Genomic DNA, 14,759 nt, shown 5'->3' on the forward strand with positions numbered 1-14,759 from the left:
TAATTACTAAAAAAGTACATATGATATCATAATAAATAGTGATTTAAGTTGAAATAATTTTCTGTCATAAGAAAAAGAGTGTAGAGTGATACAGGAGTCATGAATCTATAGGAGATAAATACATAGTTCAGTGGGAACTATAAAAATATAGGCTGTGACTTACCAATCAGAATCAAATTTTCCTTCTGTATTTATACCAAAGCTTCCTTTTTTCAGTTTAACCGTAGTTTTTCATTTATGTATGAAAGACCATTAAACTGTTTTTTAATCTGCTACATAAATATATGTATGATTTTCCGTCTTTAATGTGTATTTATGAATGCTTTTCAAGCAGTGAGTGCTACTCAGAGCACCAGGCTGCATGAATATGTGTTTGTTTACATTATATGACTGATGGGTGTGTGTGCACTTCTGTTTGAGGGTGTGTCTGACCCTAGTGTCATGCTGTCACTGACTCACACCGGCGGTCCAGACTCATCCCACCATCACCAGCTCCACAAGCTTGCGTGCTGCTCCACACAATCTGGCCACACTCACACAGTCATTGAGGAAAGATTTCCCTTTCCTCCTCTCCCTCTCTCTTTCTTGTTCTTGGTCTCTGTGACTCATCTTGGTTTCATTTTGCCACCCCTTCCCACCCGCCACCCAACGCGCCTCCATTACAGCCTCCTCCCTTAATGGGTTTATCTTTCTTTTCACTCGCCTGTCTCATTCCTTCGCTCCCTCTCTTTCTCTTTCTTTCCTGGCTCTGTAAATGACCTCATTTTAATGAAGCACAGTCTTGGCGGGGAGACCAAACCACATGGCTGGAACCTCCCTCCCTTCGTCGCTCTAAACCACCCTGTACTCCAGAATCTGGCACTGAGAATTCTCAACGTTAATAGAACCGACCAGGAAGTCTGGGAATTCTAGATTAACTCTAAGAATTCCACATCAAATGTTTGATTGCATTCAATCACCAATAAACTTGGAGACGATGTACACAGTCTGAGAACACAGAAGGTTTTAGGATTTTGTAGCCTTTAAAACAAGGAAATGTAAAATAAAGAAGAGACATTTAAGACACACTAAGCCAATTTGTGACACCTACGCTCTTAAAAATAAAGTTTCTTAGTTCTTATGCATTGATGATTCCACAAAAAACCTTTACATCCATGGAAACTTTCCATTGCACAAAAAGTTCTTAAAAGTGGAATAAGATTCTTCAGATTATTAAAAAAAATTTGTCACACAAAGAAATAATTGTTTTTTTTTTAAGAACTGTTCAGTGAAAGGTTCTTTTAGGGAACACAAAATGGTAATTCTGTTAAATTGCTACAAACTCCCCTTTTCTGAACCTTTAGTTTTAAGAGTGTAGAAGCCCTGACTTTTTTTGTGGCTCTAACTGCAACATTGTAACAGGTGACAATGTATGATGGTGGGGTCTAAAATTTGAGAAAGAAAAATATACGATTAAAAGCCTGAAAACATGCAATATTTTTAAATATTGCAATATTTGGGATTTTTTTTAACCAGGAAACACCATGACGTAAAATAAAGTTTGTGATAGCTACATTCTTTAAAAAAAAAAATAATAATTTTCCCATTGGCAGGATAGTTCTACAAAATGTTCTTTATATTGGAAAAGGGTTCTTTATAATGATAAAATATTCTTCACACTATTTTTTTTAATAAATAAATAAAATAAAAAATAAGTAATTTAAATTGTTCTTCTGTTGCATTCTATTGTAGTTTAAATAGTGCAGAAGCCAAGATTACTTCTTTTCTTTCTTTTATTTTGCACAGACAGACTGAAAGTACGCCTCTATTGTCAGTGTAAAGAGTAAAATCCTTCCTATAAAGCCTGATGGTTTTGTTATGGCCCCTGTCTGTAGCCTTTATGAGGTTGTGAATGCTACCACATGCTTGTGCTGCCGTCCCAGTATGCTACACCGCAAAGATTTGTAGTGCACTCTAGATAGAGACATGAAAAATGAGACAGGTGCAAAATAAGTTAAAACAAGGTGGTGTTACGTTTGAGTGAACATCTTTCTGAGCAAAGAGCCCTGACTTCCTCTGTTTGACATTAACTGAAGGCTGCTAATTGATCTTTAATTGCAATTTAAGCTTTGTGTTGGATAGGAACATTAACTAACCATTGGACAGAGACTTTGATGAAAAAAAAAAAAAACCTTTTATGCTATTTATTACAGGAACATATGTTATATGACCAAGTCAGCCATTAGAATTTATAGCTTATGGTGAGCTTGTTTTTAAGTTCTGGTGGTTTAAATCATATAAAAGTTTGTGATGCAATGACATAAATCCGTCTAAATCTGAGGTACGTTCAGTAGCTGCTCCAAACCTGTAGACCAGAATTTTTTTATTTTAATATTATTTATATGTATTTGTGAAGTTATATATACTGCATGAGTTAAAGTCTGCATGAACATGTTAAGATCATATGACAGACACAGTACATGTAACGTGTTCCACTGATGCCTAGGGTGGCTTGTTCTTTCCACCGATGTATAAATATATCAACTGATGTAAGCATGAAGTATACATTCTATTTTAAACAAACCAACATGTTTCTGTACCTTGTAAGGAATTGCAAATCTTTTGGTCAGTGGTATATAAGCTATGGTCACTGTTAAAGCCCCAGAGAAAAACAAATATACAGCTGGCAAAGACAACTAGTTTCTGCCTGATACATATGACAATAAAGATTTTTGACAAGGCAACTGGTACGCGGCCCTGTGATTGAATTGTAAAAGGGGACAAAGACTGATTTTAGATCAACAAAACCTCAAACTTTAGTTTTCACTGCCTGACTCGAGATTTAATTCTGTGCACGATTTTAGTTTCACCTTCGATGCTAGTACAACGCTGACAGCTAGTGGGAAAAAGTGTGCCATTGCAGACTGCCCTATTTATTAAGATCTACAAAAGTACCAGTTTGAGGGTTTGACCACAGAAAAAAAAAAAACCCTTACCAGATAATCAGATAATGTTTGTTTACAGTTTTTCATTTTCGGTTTTAGATATAGAGGTAATATTGGGTAATAGTCATTGTTCTTGAAATTTACTTCCGTATATGTAATATTACGTACAATAAAAAAATCCCAGGGTTTATCACATGATTTCCCAGATATGTTGTTCGAGCCTTGGAATCTACTTTCGCTTTTTTGTTTATACAGTGGCTTCAAATGTATTTAGACACTTGAGCAACAAACATTAGATATAAGACATAAAACCAGTTGGCAAGTTCATAGGTGTCCTGTAGAGTGGCAGCCATTTAATAAAATGCTACAGGGGTAAGTATAGTTCATCAAATCAGTTATGGACATGTTTATTTTAGCCACTAAGAAACTTTTCTTGTGCTATTTTTCCTTAGTATTGATTGTCAGTTGATTTATGCATGATTTATCTGATGCAATTAGATATTTTTTCACTCAGTGTATGCAAATTATTTACAAGAAGGCTAAGTATCATTTGCCAAGATGACAAGTCATCTGAAATGAGCCCAGACTGGTAAATCTGCTTTGGTTTCATCCAAAGGCACAAACAAACCTATGCACTGGCAAACCTCCTTCCTGTTTGAACTTAAAGTGAAAGCACTTTCAAAGCAAATGGGACAAAGAGTGCATAAAGTAGAGTTTTATAATTTTTCCCAGCAGTTTAATACATTGGATAACAGATCTACACAAAGCACAGTGTCATAATATTGTGCTTAGTATCCATAGAGACTGAGATGAAGAATGTTGTGGCAGGGAATCTGGCTTCCAGGCCAAGCCGCAATTCATATAGCTTTAATGTTTCTATGGTTGATGCTTTTTATTTAGCTCTTTGTGTTTTTACCAGCCTTTTACCACACTTTGCACACTTTTTTATGTTGTCATGATGTCCACTGGTATGGAGACTATTTTCAGACAGAAATTTCTAGGAAATGTCACAAATAATTAGAAACAAACCGAAACACATTAAATTAATGTGAAAGACTGAATTTGTATTAATCCAGTGCTGTAGTAATCTTTGTTTTATTAACAAAGTAGTAATATGCAGTAATCTTTGTTTTACATTGTATTGGGGAAAATGCATCTGGAGCCCTTTGGAACATTAAAAGATATAGTTAAGTGATACAGTATATCTTTTAATGTTCCAAGTGTTTTTTTGTTTTTTTGTTTTTTACTAAGAGTAACTAAGAGTCTCTATATCTATGATGATTTATATACTATGCAGTTAATTTAATAGTCTTGGTGTGATATATTTTTTTAACTATAAAAATACCATTGTTCATCAGTTTTTAAGAAGTTTTTAAGAACTACCGCTAAAATAAATGTTGCCCATTTGCAAATTGCATTACCTAATCTTTACTATTATGATGACAATTTACAACAATGTTCCATTTCCATGGAACATTATTGTAAACCTGTTATGTAGGTAACTACATTTGTTAACCTGAACTAACAATAAAAAATAATTGTAATGCATTTATTAATCTTAGTTAATATTAATTTCAACATTTACTTATTCGTTAACAGTTAATATCTGTTAACATTATAATGAACCTGAGCTGACATGAATAACAGTTGTATTTTTTTTAACTAATGTTAATAAAGATAAATACATACTGTAAGAAATGTATAGCTTATGTTAGATTATGTTAGTTAAAACATTAATAATGTTAATGGATGGGACCACTATATAAATACAGGTTTTTTAATACTTTTGTCGATTTCAATTTGCATGACGGTGGATTGGTTATGTTTATGTGAACAAATAAAAGGGAGGAGTCTTATTATTGTTTTGGTAAATTAGGGTATTTCCAAAGGGATTGTTTCCACCAAACCGATTCCACAGTCTGTACAACCTCCCTATGTCAAATCTACCTAGTAACAACTTGTAGCAATTTTGCTATTGGCTGCGTCTTATTTTGCATGCTGTCCTTGTGACGGTGATGACAGTGCATTTAAGGATACTGGTCGTTTACTTTCGATATTAACTGCATTGTGCCTGAGAGCTGAAGCATACTCTTCTTAAAACTCTGGACTAAATCACCAAAAATGAGATCACTCATCACTTTTGCCCTATTCTGTGTGCTGTACGTCACTGTACAAGGGAAAACATGTAAGTAATTCATAATGAATATGTAAATACTGTATTGTATTGTTTGTTTATTGTGTTGTGTTACCGTTGATAGTTTCTGATATGCATGTAAAGTTCCCCTCAGGAATTATCTAAGTACATAAATTTAAGTGCTAGCCTATGTGTGTATCTATAGTAAAGTGATTTAATCAATATTTTCTAAGGGTCGTCTCCTAGCATAGCTACATTTGAAATAGCTTAAAAACAGTGCGCCATGTCAGTTAAAGTAGTTTCATTTGAGTTTAGAACCATAGTTTGTCAAATTGTAATTAAAAAAACACAGTTTAAAACATATTATAACATAAGTCTTTATTTTGTGGGCTTACAACTACAATGACTAATTTTAAGAAATATAATAAATCATCATTTGTATGTTACCTGCTGCTAAACACACTGTTTTTCTTTTTTTATTGCATAATATCTTTTTCTGCATGTTAGTGAGAAGAAATTCTGATGTTTGGGAAAATTCCCGAATCAGAAAACATTTCCCTCCCAGATTTCTTTGTATAGAGTCAAAAAGGACGACATACATTTTTATTTGGTGTTTTTTGTTATGTTTATCATAATTTAAATGTGTGTTACGATCATATTTATTTCAATGTTATCTTTGTAAACCAATATTTTGTTTTCTACTTTCAGCCAGTCCCAAGGTCCAGGTGTACAGTCATTTTCCTGGAGAGTATGGGAAGGAGAACACCCTAATCTGCCATGTCAGTGGCTTCCACCCTCCTGATATCACTATTGAACTGCTGAAGGATGGTGAGGTTCTCTCAAATACCCAGCAGACTGACCTGGCCTTCGAAAAGGGCTGGCAGTTTCACCTTACCAAGAGCGTCACCTTCAAACCAGAGAGAGGAGAGAACTACGCCTGCAGTGTTCGACACATGAGCAATAAAAATGTCTATGTTTGGGGTTAGTGCAAAGTGTGTGTTTCAAGAAGATACCTTGTGAATTGACATTGCATGTTTATTGAACATCTCATGACTTTCCGCAGAGCCCAATATGTAAAGCTAAAACAGTCAAAGGCAGAGAAAAGGACGGTAAGTTTATTATTGTTTATTATTCATGGAAATAAATAGCCAAAAACCCCCCCAAAAAAATTCTGCCAATAAAATGAGGCATTTCAGAATTGTTAAGATGAATTCATTGGTTTCTTTATTTCTTTCCTTTTTCTTAGGATAATTTCACGTTTTGGACATTTTCCATCATCTACAGAAACTACAATATCCTGCTGTTCAATATTACAAACCAGATGTTGCTCAAGAAGTTGCTACTATTGATACAGATGACTTCCACAATCCATCGATTTTAGCTTTTTCTTGAGTTACCATTTTTTTCTTCATGAATTTAAGGATAAATTTAACCAAAATAGCTGCTACATGTTTTTGAATATGTTTTGATCAGTTTCCGGGTTCTAACACTGTTTCATTCCTCTCTGTGTAAATTCTGTAAAGTATGCAATAGTGGGGAATATTTCTGCCTATTTTTGGGCTTCATTTTGTATAATCAAATATACAAATTTCACAATCAATTCTCTCTTTAAACAAATAAGACCACTGCAAACTGCTAGCCTATTTAATGACTATGAATAATTCAAGTTGACACGTTTAAGATAAATGTCATTCTAAGTGGGGAAAATAAAGTTTAGAAAACCCTAATGGAACAGTTGTGTTTATTTGCTTCAAAAAAGTTCTACTACTAATGCCTGTACTGAAGTTAAATCAACGTTATAGTGAGTTTCAGTTATTTCCCCAACCTAAAACATAAATGTCTGCCTAGCAACAGAACAACTAAGGTGGTGATTGGATTAAAAACAGGCGACAAGTAGAGTTTCGCTTTTCTATGAGGCTATTGAAAATTTTGCGTTATGTGGCGTTTTTTCCTTTCATCATAGTTCTTTTATGGCCTGAAGTACCAGAAAATATAAGCAGTTTGTTTCGCGCGCCATTGCCGATTCTGCCGCGCGCTGAAGATAAAGTCACATGACTTCTCGTGAAACCTGTGACATTGACGCGCCTCTGATCATCAAGAGCATAATCTCTGGCACAACTGACGTCAAGCGGTCATATTAATATCACAGATCATGCAACCATGAAGCTGAAATACCGTGAATCATACTGCTGAAAATCACCAGCTATTGTAATTTTAGAGACACTTTGTAAATAAAGAAATGTGTTTTATTTCTGAGTGAATCTATCTTTATTGATGCACAACTGTAGATTGTGTAGTCAACAGTATTAAAATTTAAAAATGTATTTGTTTAGATCATATAGCCTTAGATACAGTTTGTCAAGCTAAAATATTAATTACATTTTGTGTTCATTGTCATTCTAAAAAGTATATTAAGACTATATTATAGAATATTAAATATAATTTATATTTTTGTGCACTTGCTCTTTTAGATAAGCTAGTCTAGTTTTTTTTTTTCACTTATTCTTTAAATTGAAGTCTCCTCTATTGTACATTGTAGAGCTATAAATGAACTTGATCTCTGATTACAGTTAGAAGGATTGCCAGACCGTTAAAACTTATTTTACAGTTTACGTACAAAGTATCAATCATATATCAATTGTATATTTCGATACAACTGTATTAAAAATTGTATCAAATACGTATTAATATGTATGTTTTATTATTGTCTTTTATTTTACTGTCCATATAAAATGAATAATACAAATGTATAATACAGTTCTTAAATAGGCTATTAAATTAGTAATAAAATAGTAACTAAATGATATAAGGATGTAATAAAAATACATAATTTATTAATAAATAATAATAATTTTTCTTAAGTATATAATGTATTAATTATCTGCTAAATTAATTGCTGGATTGTGTGTGTATGTGTGTGTGTACATACTTTTTTTACCCAAAAGTGAGCAAAACTGGTATAAAAATAGAGTAAATATTTGTATTATTTATTGTAAAAATGCAGGAAGATTTCTATGAGGAGTAAGGTTAGGGGTACGGGTGGTATTAGATTAAAACGTGTTTAACTATATGTATATAAAACAATAGAAGTCTGTGTAATGTGCCCATGTAGATAACTAAGTAAACGTGTGTGTGTTGATTTGTTTTGCTGAATGGGTCGCAACCTTTCTCATAGAAGCAAATACTCTGAGGGTATTAGCCAAATTATTTAGAGGATGTAGGTGGGGTTTGGGAAATTCCATGCTGTAGCAAGAGTTATCAACACAAGAGAGCACTGTAGAGTCCTCACTTCGAGAGGAATGAATTTAAATCTAGTCATAGCATAGGCTACTTCACACACCTGTGTGGTCAAGACTAGCGAGACATGTCAGGTAAAATAGACACGTCGACATTGCTCTTCGACGTCCCGCCGGTGCTGATGGGGTCTTTCTGCAGACTGATGGACAGCGGGATCGACGGTCTGGGATGGAGAGCTTTAGGTAAAAAAAAATCACTTTACCATCATAACTTTGTACGACCGTTACCAGTTAAGTATGAGGCTCAGTGACTGTCTTATCAATTTCTCAATATTTATTTTCTTTAGGAATGTGTCAAAGTTAAATAGTCACTGTTAAAACTTTTTTCTTTTTCTTTTTCTATTTTTTTTTTTTTTGTAACATTGTAGTTATTAGCTGGTCCTGTCAGTACAGTGTGGTCATTAGTTGGTCCAAGATGGTCTACCATCAACGAGCAAGCTTCTAGTTTTTAAAGTCATTTAAGACATTTGCTAATTTTTTTGTAATGTTTTTAAGTAATTTGATATTCATCCCTGTCTGATTCCTTACAGCTGCTCACATCCTTCCCAGTCAGCTTGAAGTGAGATGTACTGAAATGTATGTGGCTGCTGGAAAAAGTCCAACCCAAGAGCTCATGTGGTTGTGGGCCCAGCAGAATAAAACTGTAGGGGATCTTTTGAAGGTTCTGGATGAGATGGGTCACAGTAGAGCCAGGAGTCTTTTCCAATCGCAAGGTAGAATCTTCATCTTAATCATAAGACTACTACAGTTATTGTAGTCTACAGTAAACAATAATTTACTAAAGAAAAATCATTTGAAATGGCAAAAGAAATATATATTAAATACTTAATAGTTTTAATGTAAAGTAACTAATATATTAACAGGAAGTCAAGGGGTTTGTATACATTTTACTGCCTACACAGCTTCCTCTTTTAAGACAGAAGCTTTGAATAGCATATGGCATTATTATAGTAGTAATATATATTTTTTATTTTAAAGAGGAACTTAACAAACCTATATATGAAGTGAACTGTAAAGCGAAGCAAAACAAAACATTGATTGAAATAACCACAGCGCTGCATGTAAACCACAGTGCAGTTCTAACGAACCATATCACCAACAAAACCGCGATCAATCAGGAGACAACATATAATGAAACTGCTAGTGATGTTCCTTTGAAAGCACTTTATAACAAACCGTAACCAAACATATTTGATTTTTTTCTAGACTCGTGCAAACTGAAGTCATCCTCAGCCCCTCTGTTTGCCAAGGTAATGTCTTTTTTAAAGGGGTCATTTGATGCGATTTCAAGTTTTCCTTTCTCTTTGGAGTGTTAAAAGCTCAACTAGAAATCAGTGGTTAAGTTGTATTTACATGTTCCAGAACAGTTCAACCCAAATATACAGACGTAAGCAATGTATTTTATGTCTATAAGTACATTTACATATGTAAAGGATTTGCCACTGATGATTCAAATGTGAGTTTTGAGCAGTGTGGCTGTGGACTGAGCAGCTGTTCTCAATTCCAGTCCTCGTACACCCCTGCTCTGCACTTTATGTCTCTCTTATCGCTTCGGACGTTTGTTCTATTCGAATGTAAGTGCCCTGCGAAGTGCACATCAAAGGATATTCCTCAATGATTCCAGTTTCAAAGCGAACATATATGTTCCATTCAAAGTGCACTGAAGTGTGCGAGATGTGAACTTAAATTCGATTTATTTAAGGAGGTATATCATTTCACATTTGTCCGTGTGTGAAGATGATTCGCAGCGTAAATCTGTGAATGAATGTTCCGAAGTGAGGTCAACTTCAAAAGTTTTCTTCTGCTCAGAGATTAGGGAGCAATGAACACTGTGTAGGGACCATGTCAACGGGAACACAGTTCATGCACGGAGCTCTTTTCTAACGAGCTGGTTATCTGAATCAGGTTTGAACAAAGAGAGATGTGTGAAATATGCAGAGCTGAGGGGCGCGAGGACTGGGATTGAGAACCGCTGGGGTCGAGTAGCGCTTGTTGTTTGTCGTTTCTCCAATCACAAATGCACACATGGTTTTATGTTTACGCGCCGTGGCGCAATGCAACACAAGACAAAAACACAACACAACACAAGTAAAAACACAGTATATGACATTTCCGTCACACGCATGAGGCATTTGGCCAATCAGAGCACAAAAGCTCAGACCGACGAGCTTTTTTTTGCAACATCATATGACCCCTTTAATGCTGTTATCAACCTGCAGAGTTTTAAAGCAGATGCTGCTCAGGTGCTTGACTTTATTCTGGTTCAGGTGTGTTAGAAAGTAAAAAGAATGTGCACTTGCAAAATGAGCAATTTTGTTTTTGCTTATTTAATTGCATTATGCAAATATATTATGTTTCCACATTTCACTCTAACTGTATTTTTCGTTTTCCAATCAGTATCTGCCAAACTCTGAGAAGTCCTGTCAAACTCCAGCTCTTTATCCAGAGTCTGTGTCTGTTAAAGGTAACTGGTACAAGCGCATTTCAAATTGACCTTCATTGTCTTTCATTGTAAGATGCCATTATTGTACATACTAACAGTAGCTTTCTCTGTAGATATTAGGTCGAAAGTTTCATTTCTGTTTTTAGGGGTTTCATGAGGATCTGAGATTAAACCTTTTTTTGTCCATTTCAGGTGAAAAACAGAAGTATTTCATCACATTTTCTGATGTCTTAGAGGGAACGAGACATTTCCACCAGGACTTAAAAATAGGATCGAGCGTGTTCGCCGAGGTCTACTGCGGAAAATGGGGAAACAGGTCTTTTGTGGCAAAAGTGTTCAAACAGGTCATAATATATGAATATCTAAAATTTTAACTCAAATCATCTTTTGCAAATTGAGTTTTTCAACAGGTCCGAACCAATTAATATCTGATTTCACATACACACATCATGATATTTTGAAAAACACTGATCACATTTTGTATTATCTTAACAGGAAAACAAGGCTAATTGGAAGACGTTGTGGGAAAAATTCACCAAAGAAATTAAAGTTTTACAACTGTAGGTTCAGTCGGTGCATGCTTTGTCATATTCCAGTCACTTTTCAAATGGTGTTTTTCTTTTTTGACATGGCTCTCAATTTTGTCTACTTAGCTACCTCCATCCTAATATCTTGGAGTTATGGGGCAGCTTTTCAGAGGCAGATCGCTTCTGTTTAGTTTATCCGTACCTTCATAACGGATCATTGTTCCACAGGCTTCATGAGGTAAATCATCTGCCAGCAGACTGAAACTAAAGTTGAAGTCTTCAAAGTTTTTACACTTGCCTTTGTTACAGGAAGTTCAGAGGCCTCTATCATGGCAGGAAAGGCTGAACATCATCAAAGGCACCGCAAAGGCAGTCCACCATCTACACACTGCACAACCGTGCATGGTTATTTGTGGAAACATTACGAGGTGCCAGTGTGAAGCCAGATCTACAGATTCTAGGTGCCTGTGAAGATGGTGCATTGAAATGAGCTTGTTTTGTGTTCTGTTCACAGTTCAAACATACTTTTGGACGAGCACCTGCAGCCCAAATTATCCGATTTTGGATTAGCTCATCTCAGACCACACTCTGTGGACCAGAGCTGCACTATCATCATGGATACAGCCTCCCATAGCAACCTTGGCTATCTGCCAGAGGAGTACATCCGTGATGGCAAGCTATCAGTCAAACTTGATGTTTATAGCTTTGGCATGGTGAGTCCACCATCCTGTTTAAAAAAATTATATTAAAATGATCACAAATAAAGCTTTTTCTCAGCATTTTAATGTCAATGATTCAATTCATTGATTCAGTTCAGTTTTAGCTGCAGAATATTGGCCCTTAAAATTTCTTTCTCGTTTATTACTAGTCTGACATGACTGACCCAAAATTATCAAAGTAAAAAAATTTTCAGAAAATGCTTTTAATATTTATTTTTATGCTTGTAGGTTATACTAGAGACCTGTACAGGACAAAAGGTGAAACACGAGTCAGCAACAAATCTGTTTTTGGTAAGATTCAACTTAAAGAATAAAAATTATACAAATTGTTACTTTAACTAGTTTAAAAGGGGTCATATTATGAGATTTTAAAAAAAATTATCTTTGGAGTGTTACAATCTCTGGGTGCATAAAGAAGACCAAAGTGTTCCACCAGTCACAATGCACTGGGTCAGTTGGCCAATCAGAGCAGACTGCGCTTGTTGGAAGGAGGGGCTTTGTAGAAAACAACGCTTCTAAGAGATGCGGGGCATAGAGGACCTACAATAATGTACAGTATTTGAAAACAAATGTGTTTTTTGATTATTAAAGCAAGTCGACCCCTTTAAATTTTTGCTTTTGAGAGCCATAAATGCTGTTCTTTCTATCCATCAAAAAATGCTAAAAAGAATCTGTCTCAGTTTCCAGAGAAACATTTTGCAGCAGTAATGTTTTCAAAATTGATAACAAAGGAAATATTTTACTCAAGCACCAAATCAGTATATTAGAATTATTTCTGAAGTATCATGTGACACTGAAGAAGACTGGAGTAATGATGCTGAAAATGCAGCTTTGTTTTCACAGGAATACATTACATTTGAAATGTTTTAAAATAGTAATTGTCATTACAACTACTTGTTTAAATTGTAATAGAATTAAATTTCCAATATTATGATATTATTGTGAAATTTTGAATTCCGTGAATTTTTTAATATAATTCATATTTTAGATTAATATAATTGACTGACTAAAGCCATTGCATTTTTTTAGAGAGATGTACTGCATTCCGAGTTTGAGCAAAAAAGCTCTGTGGATGCCTGTCTGCGGTTTTTAGATCCCAAAGTTGAGCATTGGCCTACTGCGGTGGCACTTTGTCTGCTCCGAATCGGACTGGAGTGCACAGGCAGCAAAATGCGAGTCAGGCCGAGCATGGAAATGGTTAGTAAATATTCTCATTTATGCAAACATACACATATAGACTTCTATATAATTAATTGTATTCCTCTTCAGGTGCTTCAGAGACTAAACCAAATCCTTCCCACACCTGCACAGCTTGAGGACCAGCCGAACACACTAGATGATACATTCCCTCTTCAGCGATCATATAATGGCCTAAGTCAGCGTCTAAACGTGCCCATTGAATTTGATGAAATGTACAGCCCACTGGAGGAACCGCTACCTCCCAGAGTTCCTAGTCTGGCAGAACCCTGCGAGTGCAGCCAGTCTGAGGTTACTTTCTTGAGTGTTGGAGATGCAAACTTGTCGCATTCCCTCAGGGAATGTCTTCAGGAAAATGACAAAGTGGTTTCAGCATCACAAAGTCTGCAGTCAGACTCTGCAGCTCGCTTGGACTTATATGGGAGCTGGCCTGTGGAGTGCAGCTGTAGCACTGGAACCGAAGTGCTGGGATGTGAGGACTGCTGTGCAAATGGCTTCAGTCAGTCTGTTTTATGTGCCACACTAGGCAAGTAGATTCAAGAGACCATTCACAGTGAAATCTGTCTCAGAATTGTCAAACTTCATTGTCAGCACAAACTAATTTATGTCCAAGCAGGTTCAGTATTCATTAATATCCATTATTTTTCTTTTTCAGATGATGATGCCCAGCCCTCTCAGAATGGCATCACAAATCCAGCAAAAGAGAAAATAAAGAATAAAATTCATCTGTACAACCAGGGGTTTATAAAAACTGAAGAACTTCTTTCGCTTAAATCAGAGTGAATCAGTAAGGTTGGACGTCTCTATAAAAAAAATTATAAAAATTCAGCAATGGGTAGTGCTGGTGATCATTTTGTTTAAATGTCTGTTACTTCTTTCAAAAATTATTTGAAGATATGTTAACAGTATTTTTACATAATATCCCAAACCGAGTTTATAAAATAAAAAAGATTAAAAGTGGGTGTGGGTGATGTTACATAAAAATTGTTTCAAAAAAAATATCAAAAGTAAAAATAAAATTATATAGACTTACAACTACTGTCACTTTAAGAGGGTGGTGGTAGTTTATAGTAGTTGACGTTACATATTTATAATTCATTAAAAGAGTGATTTTAAAGTTTAAAGATGACACCATGTTAAAGAATTTGTTGTCATCGCTACCTTATAGTGTTCATGAATCTCTCAATATCTCATGTTTTAGACGACTCTAGCAAGTATAACTAATTTGTGGAAACAAAAGTGCTTTTTGATCTAATTTATGTGCGGACACATTTTAACCACATGAAAATGATGTACAGAGTTCTTGACAATAAAAGAAACGAAAGAAACCACAATACGTGTGTTTAATTTGAAACTTTTATTTTGGGATAATCTGATTGTTGTGTGCTGCAGTAATATCATCATCTATAATATGTATTTTCTAAAAGCCATTCACTCATTTAGTCCTTTTCATTTTCTAATCAAGCAGTTGTTGGAAAAGGAAGTAATAATTTATTTTATTTTTTTTGGAGTTTCATTA

The 14,759-nt window shown here is 35.0% G+C and overlaps 2 protein-coding genes across 3 annotated transcripts; both read left to right on the top strand.

The window, feature by feature from the left end:
* The first annotated feature begins 4,929 nt into the window (after positions 1-4,929).
* LOC127976034 (beta-2-microglobulin) lies at positions 4,930-6,785 on the top strand. Its single transcript, XM_052580135.1, has 4 exons — positions 4,930-5,109; positions 5,767-6,039; positions 6,122-6,167; positions 6,305-6,785. The coding sequence occupies exons 1-3, from the start codon at positions 5,046-5,048 to the stop codon at positions 6,133-6,135; spliced, it is 351 nt and encodes a 116-aa protein (XP_052436095.1). The 5' UTR covers positions 4,930-5,045; the 3' UTR covers positions 6,136-6,167; positions 6,305-6,785.
* Positions 6,786-6,931: 146 nt separating this feature from the next.
* Positions 6,932-14,574, top strand: LOC127976020 (interleukin-1 receptor-associated kinase 3). 2 transcript variants are annotated; one of them, XM_052580116.1, is made up of 13 exons: positions 6,932-8,537; positions 8,885-9,067; positions 9,561-9,604; positions 10,752-10,818; positions 10,990-11,141; positions 11,293-11,357; positions 11,451-11,562; positions 11,634-11,752; positions 11,839-12,037; positions 12,272-12,334; positions 13,073-13,240; positions 13,313-13,766; positions 13,896-14,574. In XM_052580116.1, the coding sequence occupies exons 1-13, from the start codon at positions 8,423-8,425 to the stop codon at positions 14,021-14,023; spliced, it is 1,869 nt and encodes a 622-aa protein (XP_052436076.1). In that variant the 5' UTR covers positions 6,932-8,422; the 3' UTR covers positions 14,024-14,574. The 2 variants fall into 2 exon arrangements, with proteins under 2 accessions (XP_052436076.1, XP_052436082.1); XM_052580122.1 differs by having other exon boundaries at positions 13,910-14,574.
* The last annotated feature ends 185 nt before the right edge of the window (positions 14,575-14,759 follow it).

Source organism: Carassius gibelio, chromosome A4 (genome assembly GCF_023724105.1).
Source record: "Carassius gibelio isolate Cgi1373 ecotype wild population from Czech Republic chromosome A4, carGib1.2-hapl.c, whole genome shotgun sequence".
Taxonomy (NCBI): domain Eukaryota; kingdom Metazoa; phylum Chordata; class Actinopteri; order Cypriniformes; family Cyprinidae; genus Carassius; species Carassius gibelio.